This window comes from Lagenorhynchus albirostris, chromosome 1 (assembly GCF_949774975.1).
Source record: "Lagenorhynchus albirostris chromosome 1, mLagAlb1.1, whole genome shotgun sequence".
Lineage (NCBI taxonomy): Eukaryota > Metazoa > Chordata > Mammalia > Artiodactyla > Delphinidae > Lagenorhynchus > Lagenorhynchus albirostris.
In genome coordinates this window covers 19,226-34,412 of record NC_083095.1, presented here as the reverse complement: position 1 = coordinate 34,412, position 15,187 = coordinate 19,226, and the positions used below count along the sequence as shown (strand labels likewise).

At 44.6% G+C, this 15,187-nt stretch overlaps 1 protein-coding gene across 1 annotated transcript; it reads right to left on the bottom strand.

Moving 5' to 3' along the window:
• Window positions 1-3,423: 3,423 nt before the first annotated feature.
• Window positions 3,424-14,130, bottom strand: LOC132514974 (uncharacterized). The gene is given in 7 exon segments (XM_060140674.1): window positions 3,424-3,441; window positions 5,021-5,140; window positions 5,143-5,444; window positions 5,549-5,609; window positions 10,777-10,887; window positions 13,675-13,982; window positions 14,067-14,130. Coding segments are annotated over 7 exon segments (966 nt in total). The 5' UTR covers window positions 14,113-14,130.
• Between the last annotated feature and the right edge of the window lie 1,057 nt (window positions 14,131-15,187).

Here is a 15,187-nt window from a genome sequence, read left to right as displayed (position 1 = left end):
AGGAATCACAGTTCCCACTGCACTGGATGAGAGAACATGCATGATTCTTGGAAGTAAACTTTCACAGTAAATGGCTTGCAGAGTATGTGGGTGTCATGGTCAGAAGAAAGTCCTCACCTCAGGAAGCAGGTTCCCTTGAAAATTCCACCTGAGAGCAGCTCTCCAGAGTCCCTGGGTCACTGAGTCCTGGGACTGTGCCTGAGGTCATATAAGTAAATGGTGCTGGAGAGCAGAACACAGCTCCATCCCATCTCACTGTGGGCACTGAGGATGTGGCCTCACCATCTGCATTTCAGTCTGCAAGGATGCAAATTCGGGATCACGATGGTAATGGTATGTCTGAAATTTATAGTGGGGTTGCCAGGGGTGCTGGATGTTGACCTCAGTGTCATCAGTGATGTTACTTCTCCTGGGAACCAGGCAGACCAATGTGAGTCCCCATCTCTGACTGACACACGGTACATGTAGCCCTGGCTCCACTCCTGCCCTGAGAGGTCACACCTGTGGGTCTGGGGCAGGTCAGCTCTTCCTCAGCCCAGTGATTTCACCTGTACACTGACTGATGTCGAGCCTGCCGTCTGTGAGAAGATATTTACTCCATACTATTTCATGAACAGAGTACTATACTTCTTCTAGGTTTTCCAATAATATTTGCAGAGTAAATTAAATACTAAAGAATCTGCCTGCTTGAATGTTGATAATAGGAGAGCCAACCACAGTGATATGGGCAAGAATCAGTGGACAAGTCTGGACCCTGTTGTCAGGCCCTGAAAATTGAGCTGATACGCTGTGGGATAGGGGAGCGGAAGGGATGGCATCTAAAACCTCGAACCAGGTGGGCCCATTACTCAGCAGGTGGAAGAAGGGCCTGCATTTGTACAGATGCCCCAGCATCTGACCTGCCCTTCTTGAGATGGTGGATTAGAGGAGATCCATCCAAATTCATGTTAACATAGAAGGATATATAACAGGTGTCTTTATGTTTCAGTGGATGGGGATGTGTTGTTAGGGTCCCTTTTACCCTAGGAAAAATGTGTTAGTTCACCAGCACTAAAAAAAGTTATTTTTCCTTTGTGGAGCAAATTGGAGGAAATTGTGTCTGGAGACTGGATCATATGATAATGCTTGAGGGAATATCTATTAGAGATGCCCAGTGGGTGATGGGAAATGAAGTGGAGAGATTTCAGTCATCTTGCTCTGCAGGTTACCAGTGATGGTCACATCAAGAGGGCCTGACCATCGTGATGGGAGGGAGAAGGGCTGATGGTGGTGGCTTCTTGGGGACCTTGTGGACAGGTCCTTCTGATGGTCTCTGTGTTTTACCTTATAAACTCTTGAGGGGATAAGCTCAGACTGAGGTGTGAGCTTCAGCAACATTGGGACCAGAGGGTTTAGGTCATTTAGTATCTTTTCTGGAATCATTGGACAAAGAAGAAGCGGGAACTATAATTGGAAATCAGCAGCGTCCTCGTGTGATGTTTGATTTGTTGCCTTAGATGTTACTGAATGTAGAGACATTCGCTGTCCTCACATTTCATTTTCTAGGTCCACTTGGAATCCAGTTTCAAATGTGAGGGATGTAGATGAAACATTTATTATGAAACAACATGTTGTCTAAGTATTAAGAGGTATAAGTAAAAATTTTGGAAATGTGTTACTGAAATTGTAATTGTCTAACTCTGGGGCAACATAAATTGAAATTAATAATAATAATTCAAGGTATTGATTTTGTTTTCAACCATTGCTAAATCCATTGAATCATTCAAGTTACAATCATTCATAAACTGAGATCCATCACAGGTAAAATTTATTGTTAGCAAACGGTCATTTTAACTGATGAAATCTCACTCTGTCATCAAGGATCTGTGTCTCTGTGGACATGCAGCACAGTTCTCACCAGCAACACAGGAAGGAGGGTACGTTGGTACATTTCTCTTTTTCCAGAAGAGCATCTCTGAAGAAGTCCCCCCTCTGTTTATCCATTCCATCCTTGTGGTATCAGAGAGAGACTTTGAGTGTACTGTGGCATGTTCCCACATGAAGTTCCCATGGCTTAGGAAGTGAAAGTTTAACTTCACTTTTCATTGTAATAGAAACACAACAAGTAATATTTGAGAAGCATAAAAAACACATTTGAAATTTACCCAGAGGTAAACTAGAGATTGGAAGAAAATATTTGCAAAAGGCATATCTAGTATATCTGATTGTTATCTAATATGTACCAGGAAGCCTTATACTTAACAATAAGAAAGAAACCAAAGGATTAAAAAGTGGGCTAAAATCCTTAACAGACACCTGACCAAAAAGACAAAGAGTTCGCAAATAAGGCTGTGGGAGAACATATGTCACAGGGAAGTGCCAATGAGAACAAGGACACATCCCTGAAAACTTACAAGAGTGGATCATATCAGGACTCTGAGAACCTTAAACACCTGCAGGATGTGAAGCAGCAGGGGGTCCATTCACAGCTGGTGGGGGATGCAGAACGGGGTGCACCTTGGGAGACATTTTGGGGGCTTCTCGCAAAACTAAACATACTGTTACCTATGTTTCAGCAATAGTGCTCCTTTGTATGTATGTGAAAGACAGTAAGACTTTAGTCCAGAGAAAACCCTGCACACGATGCTCACTTAGCATTATTCATATTTGCCACAATTTGGAAAAGACCAAGAGGTCCTTTCATAGGGAATGACTAATAAACTGTGTACATCCAGACAATGGACACTGAAATGTCACACCGATTTGGAAGAAATATCGAATGGTGAGATGGAAATGCAGAAAAGAGATGCCAGAAAAACACACCTGGCAAGGTGATGTCAGCAGAGTGACAGTGGCCATGAGGACTGAGGATCCTAAGAAGTTGTACAGCGTGAGGCTGAAGAGAAGACAACTTGGACATGTCAGGAGGGAAATCTTCTCCTCTGCCCCTCCTGAGTTCCTGAGGCTGGGCTGATAAAATATTGACAAAGACAGATTAACAGGAGAAAAGAAAAAATTTAACCATGGGCATAGATGGGCCATAGAAATGGACCCAGAAGTGACCAAAGCAGGCAGCACTTTATATGTTTAGATGCAATATTTGTGAGGAAATGGTAGAAGGAGGAAATGTGTGCTTTTGGTTCTCAATTAGTGAAGAAACTAAGCAGGGTTTGGGCTGGCGTAGTCATTAAAGAATGAGCAAGGTTGTTCATAGAGGCAAGGTTATTCATAGAAGGTTCCAGGCCCGAATTCCGCATCTCTGGTGATAAGAGTGTCCCTCTGCAAAGGGAAGCAGGGTCTGCCCCTCGGTGCTGAAAGGCCAAAAAAGAGGCAAAGTTGGTAAAAAGGAAAGTTTGCTTTATTTTGGCTGCCTGCACCCGGGGGGTGGGGGACTGACTTCTCTCCAAAAGTCACCGCGCACTGAGCATCTGTGGGAAAGGGCTTTTATAGGCGGAAGAGGGGCTACGGGCAGAAACGGCAGAGTGAACTGTGACAGTCGTCTTGCAGTTGGTCATGTGGTGGTCTGATCAGCCTCCTCTTGATTGTTTTAAGTAGAGTTAATCTTCAGGTTCAGGGTTGGTTTGTTCCCATTTCTTGAGGCCAGTTCTTGCAATTGTGGCAGCTTATGTCATGGCTACAGTCTCGTCATCATGGAGTTAACTTCTTCCTCCTGGTGGGAGGTTCAGTATCTATAAGATGGCTCATGGGACATGGACAAGAATATTATCTATAGCCCTTGAGGAGGAACTAAAGGTCCTTTATTTGCTGAATGACAAAACTATTATTATTTAGTCTTATTGGAGAGTTTTCCTTTCTTTCTGCATTTGCTCACTTCTCAGACTAAACTTATTCTTGGGCTAAATTGTTTCTACAGAAAAAAGGCAGGTGGAGAGCATGAGGTGAAGGACCGTTTCACTTCCACACCTAAATGGGGGAGAGCACCTTTCACATGGGAGGTTTATTTCTCGTTTCAGGGAGGAAATTCAGAGTGTCCCTGTAGTGGGCTCTGTCTTACGTCACTTGGAGGCATATTTAGGGGTGGCCTACCCTGGACCCCAACACTCAGGGCCTCTTTTATTATTTTGTTTCTACATATGCACACCAAGCATGTGATGTAGGTGTCGGTTTACTTGAATCCTACAGGTGTGAAGCTAAACTGCAGCCTGGAATTGGCACGTGATGTGCTGGAGAGCACACATCAGGACAAAGTGAGACCTCCTGTCGAGGCCTGGGTTTCTCCACCCTGGACCTGGCCTCCCCTGCAAAGGTTCCTGGACAGAGGTGGGCCTGCCTGTAAGTCTGCAGGACTCTTCGTGGAATGAGAAGCTGTGGGACTTTCCTGCATTTTAGTGCTCACGTAAGATGCTGTGGTGAAGAAAGGAGAATAGATTTGTTTTCAGCAGCTTCTGAAAATTCATGTTATTATCCACCTGACTATAAGCTTTCCTACCAACTACATATATGTCTATTGGTAATAGCTTTGATGATGAATATTTGACATGAAATAAACTGCGCAGTAGAAGAGGATGCAGGTCTTATATAAGCATATAGGGATTCTATATAGCAAGGAGCACATGTAGAAACACCCCCACCCACGTCCCCTCTAACTGGCATCTTTCCCAGCGACCCCCTGAGGATCCAGGGCTGCTCAGTGCACTTATGCTTCTCATGCAAGAGGTTAGCAGCAAGTCAACAGGCAGCATCCTGGCAGGGACAGCTGGTCTACAGTAGGGCAGGGCTGAGATACCATAATGAGGAAGGAAGGGTATGTTCAACTCTTTATACATCCGCTGGAATCATTTTGAAACGGGTCAATTTAGACAAGAGTTAGACAAGGGAAAACCTGAACATATAAATTTAAGTCTCTGCCTTTCATATATGACATTTTTTCCCCTATTTCGAAAAGTCTTTCTAATTGAGAGACTGAATGTGTAAGTCAAGAACCATGGATGAGTACAGAGAGGTTCCCCAGGGAAAACTGCTATATGGAGAGGAAACCCCAGACCCTTAGAGGAAAGCAGCCCTTAACTAACATCTGCACCTGCTCCTGGGGCTGAAACACCCAGTTGTATGTCCTGAGTGCCCCCTGCATCCCCCCTCCTGTCTCCCTGCAAGGAGGTTTGTGTTTGGGCTCACACTGACTTCCCCTCACTGTGTACCTTTCGCACAGTAGTACACGGCCGTGTCCTCAGATCTCAGGCTGTTCATTTGCAGATACAGCGTGTTCTTGGAGTTGTCTCTGGAGATGGTGAATCGGCCCTTCACAGAGTCTGCATAGTTTGTGTTACCACCACTACTACTAATAGCTGAGATCCACTCCAGCCCCTTCCCTGGAGCCTGGCGGACCCAGCTCATGGCATAGCTACTGAAGGTGAATCCAGAGGCTGCACAGGAAAGTCGCAGAGACCCCCCAGGCTGCACCAAGCCTCCCCCAGACTCCACCAGCTGCACCTCGCACTGGACACCTGCAAACACAGACACATCCTGGTCAGGAGACTGTCACCCATCCACTGATTCCCTCACTCATATCCACTCACATCCTCAGTGTCTCTTGCTCTCCATAAATTACCTTGTAAAATAGCCACAAGGACAACCCAGCTCAGCCCAAAGTCCATGGTGAGTGTTCTGTCCTGAACCCCGAATGGAGCACGTGGGAATCCCGGGCTGGAGCTCCTCTCCCAGAGCTGCAGGGTCAGGGCTGGGGCTGCTTTATATCAGCAGAGGAAGGACCCTATTTGCATGACCTTCTAGTATATAAGAGGCTACGTCGTTGAATGTCCTCAGAAAGGGCAGGGTCTCAGAGGAGGTGTGAGAGTCTTGGATTTTGTGGTGTTGATAGCAACTGGGAAATATAACTTTCATTGTGTGATTGTTCCGGATTAAACCCTTAAGACCCATATATCATCTTACATATGCAGTCACATCCCGTGATGTAGCTGTCATTGTTACCCTCATATTACAGGTGTAAACTACACCCAGAGGAATGGAGGGTGTGTGTAGTGTCCAAGGAGAAACATGGGGTGACCGTTAAATCCAGCATCTGCTCCTGAGCTCTGGGCCAGGCTGCTCCCTGGAATCTACTAGAGGACAGAGTTGGAGTTTCCGGGTGAGGTTTGCAGATCCCCCTCCTGTAATGAAGTCATGATGACTTTGCTCTCTTCTCGTGTTTACCTAAAATATATGGAGGGGTCAGGATTGATGAGAAGTATTTTCAAGAGTCTCTTATGTTTCAGTATCTTCCCTTCACTCTTTCCCTCCCAAGTCATGCATTTCTTTATTTGTAATTACTTTAATGAGGTTCTTGACATGTAATATAGCGCACACACTCAGAATGAACACTGTGATGAATACTGACGGAGGCATAAGCATTATCAGGAGAGAACAAATCAATTCCTCTCATTATTCTCAGTAGTTTCTGGGTTTCCGCCTTCCTGTCCCTTGTTATCTTCCATCCTGTCCCCACATCACTGTTGATCTTCCCTTGCTACTGCAGGTTACTTTTCATTTTCTAGAATTTATAAAACTGTGAATATAACATAAGTTCAAAACAAAAAAAATATATATTTTTATTGTTATGGCTTATTTTACTCTGTACAGATATTTGTGAATACTCTCATGTTTTAGTGTGTACCAAGAATCCTGGTTTTAATAACAGGTTGCATTTAAAGAATGATCATAGCACGATTGGCTTATTTATTAAGCTGATGTGTGATATTGGAACTCTTTCCAGTTTCTGGGTGTTACAATAAAGCTGATACTCGTCTTGGAGACGCAGAGAGATGAGAAGCTGAGAAAATGCTTCTTATTTAGTGTTCTTAAAACAGCCTCAAAATGGGGCAAGTTGCACATTATCAAAATCTCACCAATATATCAGATAATTATAGAACTAAGACAGCAACAAATTTAAATCTTGGATAGACAAATGCTCACAGAATAACAAAGACGAAGATTGTTAATGCTGCCATAGGCTGCTGAAAGGAACAAAAACTACTACAAGATTAAACTAGAAATGGATGCCTTGAGGTCGAGAGTGGTTAGGGTGTAATAGTGCCCCAACGTCTCCTAGGTAACCTCCTTGCCAGTGTCAGCGTGGTCCTGCTAAAGTGTGAGTCAGATGGTGTTACCTCTATACCGACACATGTGTGTCTTCCTACCTGGGACAGCCCAGGATTCCTGCCTGAGCTGTTAGGTCCTCCTGCATCCTGGGGAGGACCTTGGCCCTGGACTTGGATCTGCACTGTTTCATAGCATCTCCGCTCACAGTGTGACCTTTGTCCCCTCATCCACTCCCACTGTGCCATATACTTACCACATATGCAATAGGATCACAGGCAGAAATGCATAAGAACGTTCCAGATGCTGACTGACGTACAAAACCCTGCCACAACCCCTGACAGTTTCTACTGACAGCAGGTCTTTATTTTGTTCACCGTCTCTGCTTAGGGCGGGCCTGGAGGAGAAGCCCACCGTGCCCCATGCAGGGTCGCTGTGAGAGGCTGAAGTTCAGCGACAGGACCTGCTCCTGTGATGCACACTCACGTGTAAGGGAAGGTGACCCTGACTGTAGGCTGGGGGCTCAGCCGGGTCTGAGGGCTGGGCCTTGTGTCCACCTCGTGTGGACATTGCTTGGGCTCTGATATCCTTTCAGCACGATGCCTTGGTCAGCTGAGTGGTCTCTGCATCAGAGCCCATTCTCCATGCAGTCACTCACACACCTAGACAGAGCCTAATGCAAGACCCCAGAAGTCATGCTCGTAATATTTACATAACTGACTTGAAACTTAGAGCTCCATCATCGACTGCCCATGAATTTTTGTGGTCTCTTCTTTCACAACTGAGAAAATATGGAAGCCACAAATACGTTCTTCCATAAATTATTACATAAACAATGAGTGATGTATCCATGCTGTGGAATTGTATTCAGCAATTTAAATATTAAACTATTATACCATGAAAGGACATGAGGGAATCCTAAATGCATACTGCTAATTAAAAAATCGGTCTGAAAACGTTCAATTTCACCTATTTCACATTTGAGAAAAGGCAAGTCTATATATAAAGCAAACAGATGAGCATTTAGCAGGAATTGGGGAGAAGGTGTTTGATATGTGAAACATGGGCAATATTTAAGGATAGTGAAATTCTTCTCTATGAAATTGCAGTGGTGGAAACATTGCACTATGAACTTGTGAAAATATATATAGTAATAGAATAAAGAGTAAACCTTATTGAATATAAATGTAAATGTCACTTATAAGTCAGCGACTCAAGATTGGAACGATGCACACTGTATACATCATACCTAATATCATAGTGAATCTATGAATTAGCATGCCTGTAGAATGTGGGAAAATAGGTTTTGACCTAAGTGACTTTGGAAATGAGTGGAGTGTGAAGGCTAAGTTCTAAGCCACTGCACGTAAGCACTAGAAACTGGTGGATAACCGGTATTTCCATCAGGAATCAGGCTAAGCATTCAGTTACTGCTGTGCATGTGGAATTGAACAATTAGTAGCTGGATGGCATCGGTGGAGCCAGGCTTCTCACTGTTGGGTGGAAAGTAACAGACAAGCAAGGAGGAAAGGCTGGATTTCCCCAAGTGATGTTGCACTAGGATCGGAGATGTAAGAATGATCTCACTTTTACCTTCACACAGGTCAGAAGGTGAGATACAGAGATAGTTGCAGACGTGTGTGTGTATACGTGGGGTAGAGCACACAGATATATTTCCGAGGTCTTTTAGCTGATAGGGTCTAGAGGCAATGCCCCCAGTGGACAGGACATCAGCATTAGTGTCCTAATACCAACTCTTCTGGTTGTTAATGGTATTGTCCAGAAAAGGATCCACGACTCATGTGAGGCCTGGCTAATTCCAGGGCCACAGAAGAGAATACACATGCTTATCCTGCAGATTCTTGTGGCACCAGAAATTAAGGAAGTGTTCACACCAATGGATGGGTGCCCGTAAAGGGGATACAGGAGACAATCTGAAAGAGCTCCTCATGGGTGACAAGCTGTAACAATTACAGAAGCAAAGAAAATGCCTTAGTATATAACCTTAATACAAGGCATGAAACAAATATCTTGATTCATACTTATATAAAGAGGTGGAATAAATATATCTAATGGGGAAGGTAGGATAAATCTCCCGTAAGGAATAACTTCAGGAACCTCATCATGGTCATGCTCCCTTCAAGAAGGTGCACTTAACCCTCCATCCCAGAACGAGGCCTGGCGTAGAGATGTGATAGAAATAAAGAGTGTCCTTGAGTTTCATGATGAATTTTTAGGTATAATATCCCAAACATCATACATAAAATAAATTTGTAGTTTTCCTGTATCCATTAAAATTTCTGTCCTGAAACCAACAACAGCAACAGTAACAGTAACTTCACTGAGAAGGGAATTAGGCACAGACTTGGAGAATGTGCTTTCTCATATCATATTTATAAAGGACTTGTATCATGAATATACAGCAAATTCACAGCTCAACAACAGTAACAAAAAGTGAAAATAATGAACCCTGTGCCAGTGATCTGAAGATACTTCCGCAAAGAAGAGATAAAAGGCTTGAACAAGATTCTTCATTAAGGAAACATAAAATAACACCATGACGAGATACTGCTACTCACTTATTACAACAGTTAAAGGCAAAACAATAAGAAATTCAAAGATTGGGGATGATGTAGAGTGAAAGGCCCCTCATCCGCTTGCTGGAAGGATGCCAGTGGCCGCCAATTGGAATATATTTGTCAATTTCTCAGAGAGAAAACCAGACACTCACCATGGGATTGAGGAGTGCGCTGGAAAAGTATACCAAATTTGTTTGAATATTTATGTTTATTCAAATAACTTCATACAGGTGCTTGTATCATCTTTACACCTTCGGGCCTTTACCTCTCCCTAAAAAACGGTTATGTAGTCAGTTTTTATGGTTATTTTCCATACGATGATTATATACCTGTTTCTGTTCCCTTTTATCTATCTCTCTATTTTATCTAAATTTCTATTATCAATCTCCACACTAGATAACACGGTGCAGGCAACACAGCCCACATGTTACAGCCCAGCCTGTGTCCCGACATTTCCAAAGGTCCCCTGAGCAGAGAATGACTACAGTGCTGTATGGACGTCAATTTCCGAATATCAACATGACTCATTCTATTCAAGTGAAAGGCATTGCATCAGACAGGACTGGAGAGATTGTCAGAATGAGAGGAATTGGAAATCCATCTGATGACGGAAAGCAGATTTAAAGTTCAACAGTAAAAATTATTTATGTCATTAAACGATTAAACACTTGACAACAATTAACAGAAAGTAGTGACCTAAACTTCAAATAAAGGTCTCTTGGAGAAATATTTCTGTGTGTCTCTTCCTAAGATAGATGGGGAAAGACAGACAAGCCTGACTCCATGAAAAATTCTCAAGATTAGAGACAAGAAATTTCCCTGGAATCATTGTGGATGAGGCTTTCAAGGGCGGCAATGGTCCAGTGGAGAAACCACAGCTTCTGAGAGAAAATCCCTCCGTGACATCCTCTGCACCTGCCCTGAAATGGGTCCTCTTGTTTCCTGATGACCCTGATCGCCCACTGGTGGTTGGAGCGGCCCCTGCAGGGAGGGTCCTGTCTGGACTAACCCTGACTTCTCACTGGGCCTCCTGGGACAGTAACACAGGGCTGTGTCCTAGGTCATCACAGAGCTGAGCTGCAGGAAACACAGAATTTGTGAGCTGTCTCTGAGGTGGAGAGTCATTTCTGGAGAGACAGCCTGTGTGCTGTGCTATTCCCAAAACCAAAGCACCCCAGTCACCCCAGCCCTTTCTCTGGGGGCTGAGGGATCCAGTCCCAGCAGTCAGCAATGTTTGTGATGGAGAATCCAGAGACTGAGCGGTTAAGGAGAGGATCTTCAATAGTCCTGGGCCCGATTCCTGCAGCAGCACCTGGGACAGTACGCCTGCGAAGGAGAATCAAGGAGACACCCACTTCACAGATGTCATCCCATAACTCCACCTTCCTCAGACCCAGGAGATGCTCACAGCTGAGGGATGCCCGCAAGAGGAGGAATGACCAGAAGATTTTCATGTTCATTTTGATCAATGCTTTGACTTTCAGAGAGTTATGTCAGTGAAGGTGAGAACCCTGACTCTGAGTAGCACAGGTGCTGTGCTTTCCCCTTGAGCCTGGGTGTGATGTGCAGGTGGAAGCATGATTCCATATAAAGATGGTCCCGGCTGGTCCTTCTCTAGGGCTGTGGAGGAGGGTGCTGGCTGAGATCCAGGGTGGACACCGCTTCCTGTCACCTCTGAAGAATGGGTGATGTTTCTTTTCCAATATGATACTTACATTTCCATATATGTCTATCTGCGTCTATATTATAGGTGTACTCGTTGGCTAGTGTAGCCTTTACAGAATAACAGACTGGGTGGATTAAACAACAGCAATGGTTTCCTCTCAGACCTGGAGGCAAGAAGTCTAAGGCTACGGTGTCAGCAGGTTTGGGTCCTTCTCAGGCCTTTCTCCTTTGCTTGCAGATGGACGTCTTCTCACTGAGTCCTCAGATGGTCTTTTCTCTGTGTGTCTGTGTGCATCCGTGCTTTACTTGTATGTTCATTATTCCTCTTCTTAAGTGTGACAAAGACCCCTGACCACCCCTTAGCCAAGAGGCTCCTTGCAATTCTCTTCTCAACTAGTCTTGACCTGTGGGCTTCTGTGTTTATATGTGCATGACCAGGTTTTGTCAAGAGCTCTGCTAAGTGAGAATAATGAGAATCCCCTTCCCTTGAACTCTGATCACCCGCAGTATTTGATCAAAGCCATCAAACCCCCTATCACCCACATGGTTTCTGATCACCCTGGTCTCCCTTTAGCAAGAATCCTTTTGAGTCTATGTAACCAGAATCCCCTTAGCTTGTATTTCTTCTCTTAATAATTTCCAGTCCACTCCACCCCACCGTCTTCTTGGCCATAAGCCCCCACTTGCCAGGCTGTATTTGGAATTAAGGCAAGTTTCCAAGGCTGCAACCCATATGCAGCAGCGAGTTTTGTCTTCTAGTTTTGGGTGAGCTGCATATTGGAGACATGAGTATCATTTCACCACCCATGGCCATATAACGCATGCCTGAATGAAGCTGATGTCTCATGTATATTTTCCCTAAGTCCACTCACAGCCATTTGTGCGTAGGGACACTAGACTTTCCTCAGCCCTATGCCTGGGACTACTTTAAACAATCGCCAAGAATCACAGAAATGTGAAAAGCATGGCACTAATTTGAGCCCAGAAAGTGGTCAATTACAGGATGGGAATTGAAACAAGAAAAGAGAGCATCATCGGATGAATGTATAAAGAAGATGTGGCACATATATACAATGGAATATTACTCAGCCATAAAAAGAAACGAAATTGAGCTATTTGTAATGAGGTGGATAGACCTAGAGTCTGTCATATAGAGTGAAGTAAGTCAGAAAGAAAAAGACAAATACCGTATGCTAACACATATATATGGAATTTATGAAAAAAAAATGTCATGAAGAGCCTAGGGGTAATGCAGGAATAGAGACGCAGACCTCCTAGAGAACGGACTTGAGGTTACGGGGGGGGTGAGCTGTGACAGGGAGGGAGGGAGTCATGGGCATATACACACTAACAAACGTAGTAGGGTAGATAGCTAGTGGGAAGCAGCCGCATGGCACGGGGATATTGGCTCGGTGCTTTGTGACAGCCTGGAGGGGTGGGATGGGGAGGGTGGGAGGGAGGGAGACGCAAGAGGGAGGACATATGGGAACACATGTTTATGTATGACTGATTCGCTTTGTTGTGGGGCAGAAACTAACACACCATTGTAAAGCAATTATAGCCAATAAAGATGTTAAAAAAAAAAAAAGAGAGCATCACCTTGACTGACCTCTGCTGGGAATGTGTGTGTGTGTGTGTGTGTGTGTGTGTGTGTGTTGGGTGATTCAAAGAACCGGCCACATTGTAAATGTCCGTGAAAGATCACAAAATGACAGCATTAATTTTTGGGTGCTAATAAGCTAGCAAGTAGCTGAATTTGAAAATATGTAATCTGTGAATAACGAGGATCATTGCATGTGCAGAGTTGGGGCGATCTGGCTTAGAGTCTGTAACACTGCATGTTGCAGAACTCAACCTGCTTGTGCAGCTTGACTGAAAGGAGGATGGTGTGTCTCTTCCTTCCACATGTACAAAAAGAGGACAAAAATTAATAATGTTTAAAAGTCTCATGTGCCTTCTTGGGATATTTACATCAGTCTCAAACTGAACGTTACGGTGAGGCTCAGGGTTGTACTGAGCTCCTTTGTGCAAAAGAAAGCTAAAGACATGAAAACCAACCTTAATTCCTGTATACTATATGTGTGTGTATGTATAGATATAGATATATTTATATATATATAACTATAATAAAATTAAGCAAATATGTACATGCACACAAAATTTTCTAGACACAACATAATCCACAACAATGAAATAGTAGGATACAGAAGAGGGTGTCTGGTGGAGGTCCTGAGCAGGAAGTGGAAAGCACAGGTTCTACCAAGAATTCCCTCCCAGCGCCTATCTGCACCTGCCACAGGTCTCAGCCCTGTACTTGGTGGGTCCTGTGCGACCCCTGGTGGTAACGGGTCTCCGTGCAGGGAGGTTTGTGTCTGGGCTCACACTGACTTCCCCTCACTGTGTCTTTCGCACAGTAATACACGGCTGTGTCCTCAGTTGTCAGGCTGCTCAGCGATAAGTAGACTTGGCTCTTGGAGGTGTCCCTGGTGATGCTGAGCCGGGACTTGAGAGTTGGATTATAATATGCGCTTCCACCAGTATTTATCCCCCCAACCCACTCCAGCCCCTTTCCTGGAGCCTGCCGGACCCAGGATACACCATAGCTGGTTAATGAGAATCCAGAGACAGTGCAGGTGAGGGAGAGGGTCTGTGAGGGCTTCACCAGGCTGGGTCCCGACTCCTGCAGCTGCACCTGGGACAGGACACCTGTGGACAGAGAGAACCACGGTGACTCATGGGCTCAGATGCAGCTTCCCCATGTGTTCACGTCTGAATCCCTGAGAAACTCACCTCTGGGAGCTGACACCAGGAAGAGGAAGAACCACAGTGGATTCATCTTCTTGCAGATGAGATTCCTGAAGCCCAGAAATTCTCTTCAAGCATGAGGAGAAACCCGAATTTAAGTGAACTGGTACTTTGTTTTTACCTTGTGACATAAGGGAATGTTTGCATATGGGAGGGACCAGTCTATAAAAATCGGAAAGTACTGAAGGGAGGTCCCAGTCTCTGGGGCTCCACCTGAGGAGGGTGCTGACTGTGCCCTCAGAGAACTCAGCCCCACCTGGGGTTCTTTCCCTATGCTTGGGGGTCTCTTTGTCCTGGAATGAAATGATGCTGAAGGGCTAGTCAGGAAGTCAGCTGTGCTCAAGGATTAACGGCAGATTTGGGGAATAGACTTTAATCCCATGGATGTATATATTTCACATAAATACCCATCACACATTCAGGGTCCTCCAAGATGTCAGACACAGACTCTTGTTTTTTCCTTTCTGCATTACCTCATGTTTATATCCTGGATGCGCAAGTATTTGAGACAAACCATACATGTAATAATGACATTGAATTCAGACAAAGTCAGGTAAAATTTAATGTTTATCATAATTCACAACGGACTTCGTGTTTCCCTTAATTTGGGTGAACATTTCTTCACCTGAAAAGGTTTAAATATTATCAAGAGTTGCTCTGGAGGTGGATTTACTCTTAACAACTAAACACACAGTGTATTTTGTGGACAAGGTAGTCATTCTTGCTGAGATGGTCGTGGATCCCGGCACTGCTGACGTGGCCAGTAGCCTGACTTGCCTGTTTCCTGTGCACAAATGTGTGTCTGCAGGAACACCGCGAGCTTCAGGGCCCCTTCCTTGCGGGTGGACGTTGAGGAATCCCCAGGGCTAGCAAGGTCTAAGAACAGACAGCTCCTGGAAGCTCCTCAGAACTCCAACCTGCTGGGCAGGTGACCTGGTCACAGTGCACAGACTCACTCCTTCTAGAAGTGTTCATTTCTAACTCTGTCACAGCCAGTGACATTGGAGATCAGGGAACACACTTCCCACTGCACTGGGTGAGAGAACACGCAAGATTTTTAGAAGTAAACCTTCACGTTGAATGGTTTGCCGAGTTTGAGGGTGTCA